The following is a 13828-nucleotide window of genomic DNA, read 5'->3' on the forward strand; positions in this document are numbered from 1 at the left end:
CATTTGATTCCCAGTGTCAAAATTCATATTTGGGTAATTTAAAAGAGTGGCAGGATTTTAATATTAGCCCACCCTGCTAGCAGGCATTGGAACCCTCCAGAGAGCTGCAGGCTAATTATTGCTGAGTCTCTGGGACAGGTGTAGCTTATTATACACCACCTCAAATATAAAGGGGGTAAAAGTAGCCTTCTGTAAGAGAGTACAGGCCTGAGTCAGAGAGGCCTTGAAGGAAAGAACTCCAGCCTAGAAGCATCCAAAAAACTCCAAGGGGTCCACATAGGGCAATTACCTTGAAGGTTATCTTTTTGTTAATAAAACTATACTTCAGGAAGGGTAGCTTTTTGGAGCTGACTAAGGTGTAGCTTTTATTTGGAGCTGGATTAGAACACCATCAGTTTACATATAAATACATTTTCCCTACTAAAATTACTTTTCCACTTGCAATTGGCTGTGCATTCTTCGTCTGTTTTCCTATACTGTTGTGTAGCATTGCTGTGTGGTAAAAGCTGATATTTCACCCCAGCAGAGATTGCAGTGGGGAGTGATGTGATTGCTACATGTTGATGGTAGCTGCATGAACAAGGATTGCACTTCTAGTTCTGTTTGTAGGAGTTAAAACTTCATGGCTATTTTTGCAGTACAGTAGGTGCTATTAAAAGCTTGGGGTCTACCACACCATGGCATACATGGTGCTCCATATATTTTGAATGGGAAAGATTACAGACACCACGGTATGTTTTAAATACATGGTGACACTGGGCCAATGTCAGCCCTGGTAAGATAGCTGGGCACACATTAATTAAAGTCAATGATGCTTGGTCCTAGCTGGTCGTCTGTTAAATTTGTTAAGAAAGCATTGAAAGTAAACTTTTAAACTGACATAGAAACAAATGAGTAGCACAAAGGTCAGAGTTTTCATTTTCTATTCTAATGAAACCAATATTAAAGTTTATGTAACTTAATAGCTGAAGTAATACTTAAATTGATCACAAAATGTTTCCCCTTAAAGCATTTTTTTAAACTGATCATAATTACCAAGTCACATCCTTGGTAATGATGAAGGGGGAGAAGAATGCATTTTATGCATTGTGTGCTCATCTTACATTCATTTAGATTTATAAATGTCTTGTAATTGAGCCACAATGGAGAAAAAAATCATCATCAACTAACTTAATATGGCTGGATTTCAATGAAATTAATATGTAACAGAACTTACAAAGCCCTCCTATATTGCATCACAATGAATGAATTAAACCACTTTATCTGTTTTCCCCTTGAACTCTCTTTCACCTTGGGCTATAAAACTACTACATTAGCAATGACATAAATGGTGTAAGTTACATGTTGGGTATAAGTTGTCCAGAAAATAGGCGCTCATGAGAGTGGAGTTTGTAAAATAAATCCATAATATATGCGGAAGGAGCAGAATGTGGGGATTACAGCAGAAAAAATGTAGCAGTGAGAAGGTGAAAAGTAAAGTGGGATGAGATGGCTGCTTTATTGTGCATATTCCTTTGTTACTTTTCCTGGGGCACTTTAATTTCTGGCCCTTTTGGCCTGGAACTTACACTTGTTTTGCACACCTGGTGATAGATAAATCAGTTGAAGTTGCATTATTTTAGCACTTACACCAGTTTTATGCCACAGTTATATGTGAGGTTTAAGTTACATTACCATTTTGTCATTGCAGAATTTGGCCTAGTTACTTCCAGGAGAGTTGCATCCATTACATAAGGTCTGAATTTGGCCCCTAGAATTTTCCTTAAAACAGACCTTGGAGCACACAACTTCCATCCCAGGGCTAATTTATTTACTTTGTTTAATACTCCTCCTGTTCCTTACTTCAAGGATCTTATTTTTAGCCTACTTCCTTGATAAGTGCACATTTGCGTTTGTGAAAAGGTGTTTGCTTTGCTGCAAGCGATCCCAATTTTACATACTCACAGGGCTAGATAGGTATTCCTGTAGCCTTTTTTGTTCACAGGTGGGGATGTGGGTGTGCACACGGTGAGGGGCGTGTGCAAAGTACGTGCACATTTGCGAACATGCAAATACCACCTAGCTGGAAGCTGAAAATCAGGTTCAAAATGGCTAATCACTTCAAAAAAGCAACATCCAAAAGTGACAATAAATCAAGTCTCCTCTACCATACTTGGGATTTTCACCTTCATTATTAGTAAGTATCCAAAACGCAGTCAATCAAATGTAACAGAGATATCTGTATAGCAGCTGTAGCTAACTGACAGCCTGAATTTCTCTGTGATATACAGTTACAAAATATGACACCCTAGTTTGAATTAAGGTGCACATAATTCAAATTCTACAATATTTTCAGAGCTTATATAGATAATGTATGTGCTCTGCAACTATTGCTATTTTTGATCCAATTAGCACAAGTGTATCAGACATTATAAATCATGTGTTGCACACACATATTTACCACAGAGTGCTCGCTTGCTATGGAGTTCCAGTCAGCGAACAGGATTGTCTTGCAGCATAAGAAAGACAGTCAGGAAGAAACACAAGAATTAAAATGAACTCCGAATTTGAAGCTCTTTTGATTTTATTTCTTATGACTACATTTATCGTATTGTAAGTTACATGGAAATTGTCTTTAAAAACCAGCAACTCCTTTGTTCTAGCAAGGAATTGATTTTAGTTGCCTTTGTGCATGCACGGTAGTCATGTTAAATGGCTTTTGGTGAAACATTTTAAATCTGCAGATAATTAATGCAACACAGACAGAATGTACTGCTTCCCAAATCATGAAAATGCTGAATAGCTATTAGTCACAATAATGTTCAGGGAACATCACAGAGAGAAGACACTAAGCTTCTGAACAACGGACTAGATCTTAGGAGATCAGAGTCAAATGAGTATATTTTTTTCTGTTATCCATAATTAATTTGCAATGCTGTATTTTCCCAGCATTTATGTGGAGAAGCCCTACTATAGAAAGTGCAAAAATCATTCAATGCAAGATACGCATTTAAAATGTGAAGGTTATAAACATATTTCATTTTATCTGATAATAGTCAATGTGTGGATGTTCTGTACTGTCCCCAAGTCCATCAAAAAGAGTGTTTTACATTTCTGGTCTCAGAGCTGTCATGAGGGGTTAGATGCTCTTCTGAGTTATGCTGCTGTAAATCCAGTGGACAGCCACGGGAGTAAATGATGTTACTCCAGATTTACATCATCATCACAAATAAGAGCCGAATCTCACGAGTACTGTGTACTTGGAATCCACAACAACAAACTGTGCTTGAGCCTGAAGCTTAAAATCAGTTATGTCAATTTGGATTTTTTTTCCTGATTATCCTTTATGGGCATCTTGAAAACATTACAAAGAAAAATGAATCACATTATGGAAAATACAAAGGGAATACTATCTACCAAAAACATTGTCTCATAACACCTTATTTGATTCTGTTTGCACTGTTCCTGACAAATCCGACTTTCTTCCCCAGTCACTCAGCTGGCAACTCCTTTGTACAGACACCACCCTAGCCTTTGGCCTAAAACAAGGGTTTCATGGCTGCTCTGGTCTGCAATAAGACCTCTTTGTTTGAGAAAGAGAAAGATTTTCAAAAAGGCCCAGCAAGTTAGGACCCAGGTCAATGGGAATCCTAAACGTTGAAACTCTCTCCCAGAATTGTTTTTAATTCACGATTCCTTCAAGATGTGCTGGAATAATTTTTATAGTGGGAATGCCGAAAGCCATTGTACCAAACTGTAAACCCTGTAAATGCTGGAAACCACTTCAAGCCAGGGAGTGTGGCAGCAAACCCAGTTCCAGCACCTATGGATTCCTTTGAAGTTTTCCCTCGGATGTGCAATAGAGTTTACCTTCAAAAGAGAGGTGTCAATGATATTTTAAATAATAACTTTCATTATACAAATATCTGCAAGCAGAAGGTTAAATCACACAACAAAAAAAGAAAGGATGAGATCCGGGGCCAAATTTTCCCCTCAACTTTAACGCTTTGCAATTCCAATGAACTCAATTGGGCTTTAGAGGGAGAAGCTCAGAGCAGAATCTGGATCATAACAACATGCCTATCTTACTAGTTCTGGTCTTGCCATTTTGCCTTCAAAAGACCCAGAAACTGTGTTTCTTTGTGACTCTAGACCATAGTGTCTGTTTGAATCAAAACTGATCGCCCACTTTGCAGAAGCTACTTTCATTAAAAATTCATGGAATTTTTCTTTGATCAAGAAAAGTACAGAGAAGAAATGTACGAGCAGCAGAATGGGTCTGATTCTGATCTTGCTTATGTGCGTGTAAATCAGGACTAATATAAAACCAGTGTAAGAGAAAGCAATATTAGAATTAAAGGCCCAATTCTGTCTTCATTTCACCAGTGCAACCACAATCACTTCAGTTAAACTGCGCAATCTAATCAAAGGTGGAACTTAGCCTCTAAAATTTCCTCCTATTTTCATTTTTGGGCAAGAAAGGTAGGTTTTCAGGCTGGGTTCTTCTATGATTATTTTATTCATGCTAATTTTTTAAAATCAACTTGTAGTTACTATTATTGTAAAATAATTCCAGATAAGTTAAAAGGCAAGGTCTGTACATAAATTTCTCAACTTCAAAAGGCCTTCCTAAATCCTTTCAATATAACTTAATCTGTTTAAAGTAGAATTTAATTTTTATAGGTAGAAACTGTTTTGTATATATACATCTACAAAGCACTTTTTATAACTATATCTATATCTATCTGTCTGCCTGTCTATCTATCTACATTTTTAGATAGACAGACAGCAAGAGAATGTAATTTATTTTTCAGAAATAAAACTTCTGTGAATTCAATGAGACACACAAGGTAGATAAGGTAATATCTCTTATTGGGCCAACGACTGTTTGTCAAAAGGACAAGCTCTTGAGCCTGACAGAGTTCTTCTTCGGGTCTGGAAAGGTAATCACAGGGCTCTCTGAAGCTTAAAAGCTTGTCTCTTCCACCAGATGAAGTTGGTCCAATAAAATATATAACCTCACTCCATGTCTTAATTTGTGATAAATAGTCTGTGGGCAAGACCCCTGATCAATCGATTATCTACACACCGAAGGTTGTGTCCATACTATAGTGCATAGCTACTCATGTCTATGAAAGGCTCTGACACAAGGGAGGCAGTAGGGAAAGGCTCGGCCGCAGAGAGCTGCCAGAGCTTTCCCTGCTGACACCCTCCTGCCAGAACCTTTCCCCACCTCTGGAGTTTTTCACTGTGGTGGGGAACTCCTCCAAGGCAGCAGGATATACACTGCTAAAAATACCAGTATAGATACTATAAAGCCCCTCAGGTCTAGAGAGATTTATTGGGTCACTCTTGGGAGTTTATTACCCAGAAAAATAATATTTAATAATTTACCAATATATCCACAAAAGACTAATACTTGATTCCCAATAACAACAAATTAACAAAAGCCCTAACTCATTTCCCAGGGTCAGTTCCCCATATTAGTTATCACTTGTGTGAATTCTTTGAATTCCTTAAAATTGCCTAAACAGTAAGTTTGAGAGCCATTGTGGCCAGGTGGCTAGGATACTGGTGTGGGACTTACAAAACCTTGGTGCAATTCCCAGCTCTGCCACTAGCATGCTGGGTGAAGTTGGGCAAGTCGCTTCCCCACCAGATGCTTCTGTTTTCCGCACCCAATAAATCTCCTATGGTGGTACAAAGGTAACTTTAGAACTGCCCTTGGACAAGAGACAATGCACCCCAAAGGTCTTCATGGGCAAGAACAGAGGTTTTCAAACTTCATTGCACCGCGACCCTCTTCTGACAACAAAAATTACTGCACGACCCCAAGAGGGGGGATTGAAGCCCTGAGCCTGCCTGAGCCCCACCACCTTGGGTTGGCCAAAGCCGGAATCCCACCATGTCAGGCAGGGAGGGCAAAGCCAATGCCCAAGGGCTTCAGCCCCAGGCAGGAGGCCTGTAACCTGAGCTGCGCTGCCCAGGGCTGAAGCCCTCAGGCTTCAGCTTTGGCCCCGGGTGGTGGGGCTCAGGCTTCGGCTCTGGACCCAGCAAGTCTCAACCAGCCCTGGTGACCCCATTAAAATGGGGTTGTGACCCATGTTGGGGGCCTGACCCACAGTTTGAGAACTGCTGGTCTAGAGTGTAAGTCAAGGGCAGTGCATAGCTGCGCTGCCCCAAGAGCAAGACAGGAACCCGAACGTGACTCTGGGGATCACAATCAGCTCCCGGATTACTCCTTTGCTCCATGGGGGAAATAATTAGTTCAGGCTCTTTGGCTGATACAACTTACTTGCCCCTCTGGGCTGGCTACCAGTAAAGGGAGGAATGTGACTCTCCCCACCTATGAATGTGGAAGGTGGAGTAACAGCCCAGTGGCAACTGTTGTCTCTCCCTGCTTCTCAGTGTGATGTGGGTAATCTACTTGGGGATGCAAGGCGATCCATATGTCCCATTACTTCCCTGCTTGAGCGTGCAACTCACAGCTGAGGCCTGTATGCTTTGATCTCCAAATCAAATCTCCAATTTCCCCTGCTATCTCTATGATGAAACAACACATTTTGATTTGGAACATTGGGGGTTCAGAAATGTTGCTCTTTCTACCCCAGATCCTGTTCTACGTCATACCTGTGTAAATCTGGAGTGACTCCACTGCTATCACTGACATGACACCAGGTTTACACTGGTGCAATTGAGATCAGAACCAGACTGGGCTGAGGATGCAACTTGTCTAGGAGTTTCCATGGTCTAGTGGATTTGGCGTAAATTTAGCAGTCTGACATTCTAATAATCCTGCCTGTGCTACTATGTGACTTTCAGCAGATCTGCTGAACTCTATCAGCCACAATTTCCCCATCTGTAAAATGGGCTGAACTATATTTACCTGTCTCAAACTTAATATGGTTTGTAAAAAGTTGAAAGTAAAAAGCATTGATAAGGCCACTATGCTGCAGAAGTGAGGGCTAAAACTCAGGCCTTTCTAGATCCTTCTCTTGTGCTCAAAATGCACCAGACCATATGGTGCTGCTTTTGGGGGGGAGAGGGGTAGTGGGGCTTCTTCTGTGAGAAGATTTAGTCCAATGCCACCTCCTCAATGAGGTTGTACCAGGAAGAGCCTTTTTGCAGTTCTCAAACAATGCCTTATCAAGAAAAATGTTGAGTCTCCTCAAACTTCATTAAAAATCGAAATTTGACTTTTTCAAAATCACAAACTGAATGAACAAAGGAAGAAAAAACTTGTATGCAAAAGAGTTTTCAGCAAATCATCATTATTTACTTTTATTTTGCCAGATTTAGTATACAGGCCAAATGACGGTTTTCAAGGTGCCAGATGGGAAAATCCCTTCTCCAGTCTATATATTACACAAGAAGCGATTTTCTTTGTTTTTAACAACACATTTTCAGCCGCATTCTCATCTGAAGCCAAAGTTTGCCTCATTCAGATAATACATTGAATGGACGCTGGTAAACTCATGCTGACTTAATATCAATTTGCTGAGTAGAAAATCCTGCTAATATTGAACTAATTGAGTACACCTGCGCCTACTTCAGATCAATTCACAATAAACAATTTCCTGTCAATTTAAAATCACAGATTTCCTGCTCCAAGCAGCATTTAATCCTAAAGAACTACAGCACTCCACACAAATGGTTTTCAATTAACCCAGCCAGTGGCATATAATTCTATGTTTACAGTCTAGTTCCACAGTTTGTACGAACAACAGATCTATACAACAAGGAAATGGGCGGACTGAATACCTCCACACAACCAATTTCACTTTTGAGCATTAGAGAATCAAAGAATAACACACTTACAATTTTATGTACCATCCAAGGGAGATCTGATTTCTTATTGGGACGGAACCCTGTGGCACACGGGTGTGCGTGTACCTCCCCCTGCCTGGATGCCCCAATTCCAGCTTCTCCCAGGCTTGCAGCAGAATGAGAAACTGTTCTGATGCCAACAAGAGGACTTCAGATTCACAGGTAGCATCTCAGTTTGACACTCATTGGCCCATGCTTTTGGTCTCAGGTTTCAACAAAAATACTTTCAACTGACTGTGTATTTTAAGAGAACACCCATACCTTTCTTTTCAGTGTTGTGTTAAGCAAACAGACTCAAGAGAAAGTGAAACAGCAATTAGAAACTTTAAGAGAACTTAAACTTTAAGAGAACTGAACTTTAAGAGAGATCCTTGTCCAGTGCTTTGAGCGTATTGTCTCTGCACACTCACTCTTATAAAATATGCATCTGCAGCTTCATGCCAGGACTTTGGGAACCTCCAGGACAGAAAGCCCATTGGGACCACAGAAAGGTTCTCACCAAACTTCCATAGCAGCATGTATAGAAGGGCCATGCTATCCTAACCATATTAGCTCCTTCCTCTAAACCTCAGAGTTCTAGCAAAGAGCTCTGAGGAAGAAGGGAATATAGGCAGGTAGTATGGACATGTAGGAGTAATACCTGAAATAACTAGCTGCTGCTGAATAAACTTTCTTCCTTCTCTAATTATTGCCTCTGCACAGTTCCCACTGTAGAGGATGTGAGGGAGATTCCCACACTTGAGCCATTATTTTTAGGTGACTAGTTTGAGGAAATGTCCCATGTTGAGGTGTCAATAGAGGAGATTTGGAACAAGTTGAGAAATTACTATTTGGTCCTGGTGACTTATTAGTATTTATTCACCCATGAGTTCTGAAGAAACTCAAATATGAAATTACAGTACTAAGTATGGTATGTAACTTATCGCTTAAATCAGCTTCTGTACCAGATGACTGGAGAACAGGTAATGTGACGCCAATTTTTTAAAAAGATTCTAGACGCGATCCTGGCAATTACAGGCTGGTAAGCCTAACTTCTATACTAGGTAAATTGGTTGAAACTATAATAAAGAACAGAATTATCAGACTCATAGATGAACATGATTTGTTGAGGAGGATCACCACTGCTTCTGTAAAGGTCCCTCACCAAAGGTTCTTAAACAAAGTAAGCTGTCATGGGTAAGCGGGATGGTCCTCTCATGGATCAGTAACTGGGTAAAAGACAGGAAACAAAGGGTAGGGAGAAATGGTGTGTTTTCCAAATGGAGAAAGGTAAATATTGGTGTCTCTGAGGGATCTGTACTGGAACCAATACTGTTCAACATATTCATAAATGATCTCCAAAAAGGGTTAAACACTGAAGTGGCAAAGTTTACAGATAATATAAAATTAATCAAGATAGTTAAGTTACAATAGGATCTAACAAAAATGGGTAACTGGGCAACAAAATGGCAGATGAAATTCAGAGTTGGTAAATGCAAATTAATGCACATTGTTGGAAAACATAATTCCACCAATACATATGTAAATTAGCCATTACCACTCAAGAAAGAGATCTTGAGGTTGTTGTGGATAGCTCTCTGTAAACATCTGCTCAATGTGCAGAAGCAGTCAACTGATCAAACAGAATGTTAGGATCGATTAGGAAAGGGATAGATAATATGTCAGAAAATATCATAATGCCATTATATAAATCATGGTATGCCTACACCTTAAACACTGTGTGCAGTTCTGGTCATCCCATCTCAAAAATATACGAGAAATGGAAAAGATACAGAGAAGGGCAACAACAATGATTAAGGGTATGGAAAAGCTTCATATGAGGAGACATTACAAAGATTGGGACTGGCCAGTTTAGAAAAGGGACTGCAAGGGGGGACATGACCGAGGTCTATAAAGCATGAATGGTAATGAATGGTATGGAGAAAATAAATAGGGAAGTGTTATTTACTCCTTCACATAACACAAGAACCCAGGGTCACCCAATGAAATTAATAGGCAGCAGGCTTAAAACAAACAAAAGGAAGTACTACTTCACACAATCCACAATCAACCTGTGGAACGTGTTGCCAAGGGATGTTGTGAAGGCCAAAACTATAACTGGATTAAAAAAGAATGAGGTAAGTTCATGGACTGGGCTAGATGGACCATTGGTCTGATCCAGTATGGCCATTCTTATGTTTTTGTCTAGGAGCAGTAATTGCCCAGGAAGATGGTCTTAGAAGTTCTTATCAATCAGAGTGCAGAACGGCCCTCCTGAAGCAAATATGAGTTCTAGATGTCAAGGTGAGAGAGTAGTGGTGTATAAATGTATTAACAGAGCTCCAGCAGAAGCCCAACAGATTTATAAAATACAAAGGCATGTCTTCAAAGCTTCTTCAGCTCTATCAGTGTCCACAAACCATCTTTGGGAGGAAGGCCTTGATTTGTACAGAGCCCCGTTAGCCCATATAAAAGAGAACCTCTAGTTAGATATCAAGGTAGATCTGCCCCAGTTATCTGCAGTCCTGGGGATAGAAACAGTGGATGTCTCTTCAGGAACTCTTCCAAGAGCTTTCCTTTTGAGCCAAGCCAGCCAATATCTAGTACAGGTACATATGGATTCACGAACACCTCCAGGTATGGAAAGAAGGTAGCTCTACCACCGACAGCCACTCATGTAAAGGAAAAAATCTGAGGTAGTTGGAACCACACAGCCCTTTTATAGCTTAGGCACCAGATGATTAATGTCATGAAAGGGTGTTTGCGCAGCTCTAATAAGCACTACTCTCTAGAAGGTTCCTGATGCTCAACTGCTCCAGGGTGCTCAACCCATAAGTGGCAATCTGCAGAGACAATTTTCAGAGAACATGCACCAAAATTTTGCAAACTGGGTTCCTAGGTAGGTTTCTAAACTCCTGAATGAAATCAATAGGAACTGCAAGTGTTGCTTGCTTCCGAAAATCTGGCAACTTTTAGTTGGGAGCCTAAATGGATTTTGGTGCTTAATTTATAGGTACCTAGGTTTAAAATCCTGGCCTTGACTTTTACCAGAGAATGTGACAAATGTAAAGTCTCAGTGTTCTACAAAATTAGGCCTGAAATTCACAATAGGTCAAGTAGTCAGATTTTAGAAAGTGTCTGACAAGTTGTAACTAGTTCTTTACCTGGATATATTGCAAAATATTTTAATCATGTTACCTTCATAGAAAGGGCCAGGAGTGGTGGCACAACAAATTGTTAGGACTGTCCCATCCATTTGCTGTATTAACTGTTTGACTGATCACTACACTCTTTCTTGTAGCTTTGAATGATGGCAAACATTTTCTTGTTATGCCATTATGTCTCTGTGCATGAGGTTAGACTACACCATGGCAATAATATTGCTCTGTGTCAGCAACAGCAGTGGTAGCTATGCTCTGTTGTGTTGCCCTGAGGCAAAGTTTTTCACCTTTCTTGGATGTAATGTTCATTATGTCACTAATATGTCTCTTTTATTTGTCTGAGTTTTAAATTCAAGGACAGAGCTCATTCTCCACCCCCGCTTAAAGCTGTGTGAAGCTCTTCACATTGTTCTTCCCAGAATCAGAACTGATGGCTTATTCATTCATAGAATCATAGAACCACAGGGTTACAAGTGACCTCAAGGGTCATCTCGTCTGCTTTTCTTGGGATAAAAATTTACTCTAAAAGCTGCCGTAGTCTCTCTCATTAATTTCTTAGGGCTTCACAATGGTTGTTTGTTACCAACTGGTCTTAGAGGTTTTAATGAAATGACACGGCGTGTGCAACCATAAGTAAATAATAAATAATGCAAACCATCATGCCAAACGTATGAATGCAATGGCTATTTATCAGTTCTACACTCCAATAAGCAAGAAGTAGTTCAAGTTTTCTTGCATAATACAAGTAGTAAATTCCACTAGTAATTATACAATACACATAAAATTAAAGGTGTAAAGAGAATCTATTCATCTGGTTCACCACTGTGGTCAGGAAGCAACATGGGAAGAGTTTTTGTACTGTGTTTGTCCAACGCTTTGCTGGTCCGTGGCTGTGGATCCTGGAGCTACTGCCATACAAATAAACAATAATAATGCATATTCATGAACAATTTTTTTATACAAATTACAAATTATTTACAAATTGATTCCTACTATTATATACTATATATATATCTTTATATCATTTATTTACCTTCTTTCTCTAAATATATATATATATATATTATATATATATATATATATAAGGAAGGTAAATATTCTCATTATCTATCAAGCTGTGTGGCCTTAGGAGCTTTCTGATTTTTTCAGGGATGACTTTGCACAATTGTCCGAAAACTAGAACATGCACTGGATTCCTTGTAGGTTGTGAACTCTGAAAAGACAGTAAGATTTTGGGCAGATCCTCAGCTCTGTTCAGGCCTGTGGTGGGTTTTGTTCCTCGTCAACCCCTTTGATTCCAGGGGGAGGGGGCGAGGTTAACCCTGCCTCCCACCTTCTACGCCGGTTCTACAACCTCCCCGGTAGTCAGGGTTCTATGGGCCAGTGGCCAGAGTCCCTCTAAATCTTCTTCCCCGGTGGGATAGCGCAGGCTAGCGGCCAGAGTCCCTACAGTGCGCTCCTAAAGCAGCGTGGCCCAATGGCCAGAGTCTCATGAAACTCTCTTCCTCTGGTGGGATAGCATGGCCTAGTGTCCAGAGTCTCTATAGTGTGCTCCTAAAGCAGTGTGGCCTGAGGGCCAGAGTCCCTCTAAGTCCTCTTCCCCTTGTAGGATAGTACGGCCCAGTGACCGGAGTTCATCTGTCTCCTTTGAGGTAAGAGAGGGGTCAGTGAACTATGTCATCACAAAAAAGGGGGGTGTTAGAGACCCCTGGTAGGGGAGCCCAGGCTCACCCGCCTTCACTGGGCTCCAGCCCAGGGCCCTGTCATTGACGACGTGATTTGCCCTGGGTCAGCGGGGAATCCTACCGCAACACGCTGCTCTCAGAGCGGTGGGAGATACCACTCCCTTCTCTTTCCTTAGTCACTTCCTACCAGTTCACCAAACGTAGCAGTTTCTGTGGCATCAGGGTCTTCGGGTTCCTCAGCCCCTGGAGCTCCCTGGGACTCCCACAGCTGCCAGTCTCTGGTCCCACTTCCTGGCCCCTTGGCTCCCTCCTGTATGAGTCGCCACTGCTCCTGGGTTGAAGCCTCCACTGTGTGTCCTCCTTCCTCAGCCGCCAGCACTGACTGAACAGCTCTGCAGGCTTTTATACTTGACTCTCTATTGGAGCATGCCCAGCAGAGTGTCAGGGGCGTGGCTTCCTCTGCCAGCAGGGAAGGGTTGACCCTCTCATTCCCAGTGCAGGGCCAGTCTGCCCCGTCACAAGGCCCCTTTGCACTTGCTAGTGAAACCAGCCGGAAAGAGGTTGCTCTTGTGTCAGGACACTTTCCAATGGAATAGAACCAGCTACACTAACATAGGGACCACATTGGAGCAAGGCTGGGAAAGGTGGCAGGTGATCTCTAGTCTAGAGATCCCTATAACTGCTCCACTGGGGCTGGAACCAGATGGCACAAGTTAGTGCAGTTTTAGGCTGCTCTGCCATGTGCTGGAGCCAAATGATCCAGCAGGGTTTGGAGAAGCACAAAGGTGATAAAGTGATGAGTTATATGTGGTACTAATGCAGACAAATTTTAGGAATAGTGTTTATTTCATTTGACTTAATCCATTAATAAATGCAATTAAATTAAGAAGAATAAAAATAAATTAAATTAAATAAATATAACAGGGTTTTTAAAAATGTCAGACTGAGTGGATCACCTTTCAGGCTCTCAGATATTTATTTAAAAGTGAACATTAATCCGGATGGAATTGTAAATTGGACTACTGAAAACCCACCAATGTTCTCGCTTCAGGGAAAAGATCTAGACTAGAGCTGCAGAAGTACTACTAACCCCCACACCCAACACTAAAAGTATATAGGCATGTTTGCTTGAATGCTGAATGATTATTCAGTTTGGCAAACTGTAGTCCATTTTGTTGTCTATTTGTGAACTTTGCT

At 40.9% G+C, this 13828-nt stretch overlaps 1 protein-coding gene across 4 annotated transcripts in view; it reads right to left on the reverse strand.

Moving 5' to 3' along the window:
- PLCB1 (phospholipase C beta 1) overlaps positions 1-13828 on the reverse strand; it is a 657432-nt gene that overhangs the window by 37004 nt on the left and 606600 nt on the right. The window contains exon 32 of one of the 4 annotated variants that reach the window (XM_043512118.1): positions 2441-2488. The exons of the other annotated variants lie outside the window; for them this stretch is intronic. Coding sequence (XP_043368053.1) covers positions 2441-2488 — 48 coding nt within the window. The remainder of the gene's footprint in view (positions 1-2440; positions 2489-13828) is intronic. 4 annotated transcript variants of the gene reach the window in all.

Source organism: Dermochelys coriacea, chromosome 3 (genome assembly GCF_009764565.3).
Source record: "Dermochelys coriacea isolate rDerCor1 chromosome 3, rDerCor1.pri.v4, whole genome shotgun sequence".
In the NCBI taxonomy this organism is placed as follows: domain Eukaryota; kingdom Metazoa; phylum Chordata; order Testudines; family Dermochelyidae; genus Dermochelys; species Dermochelys coriacea.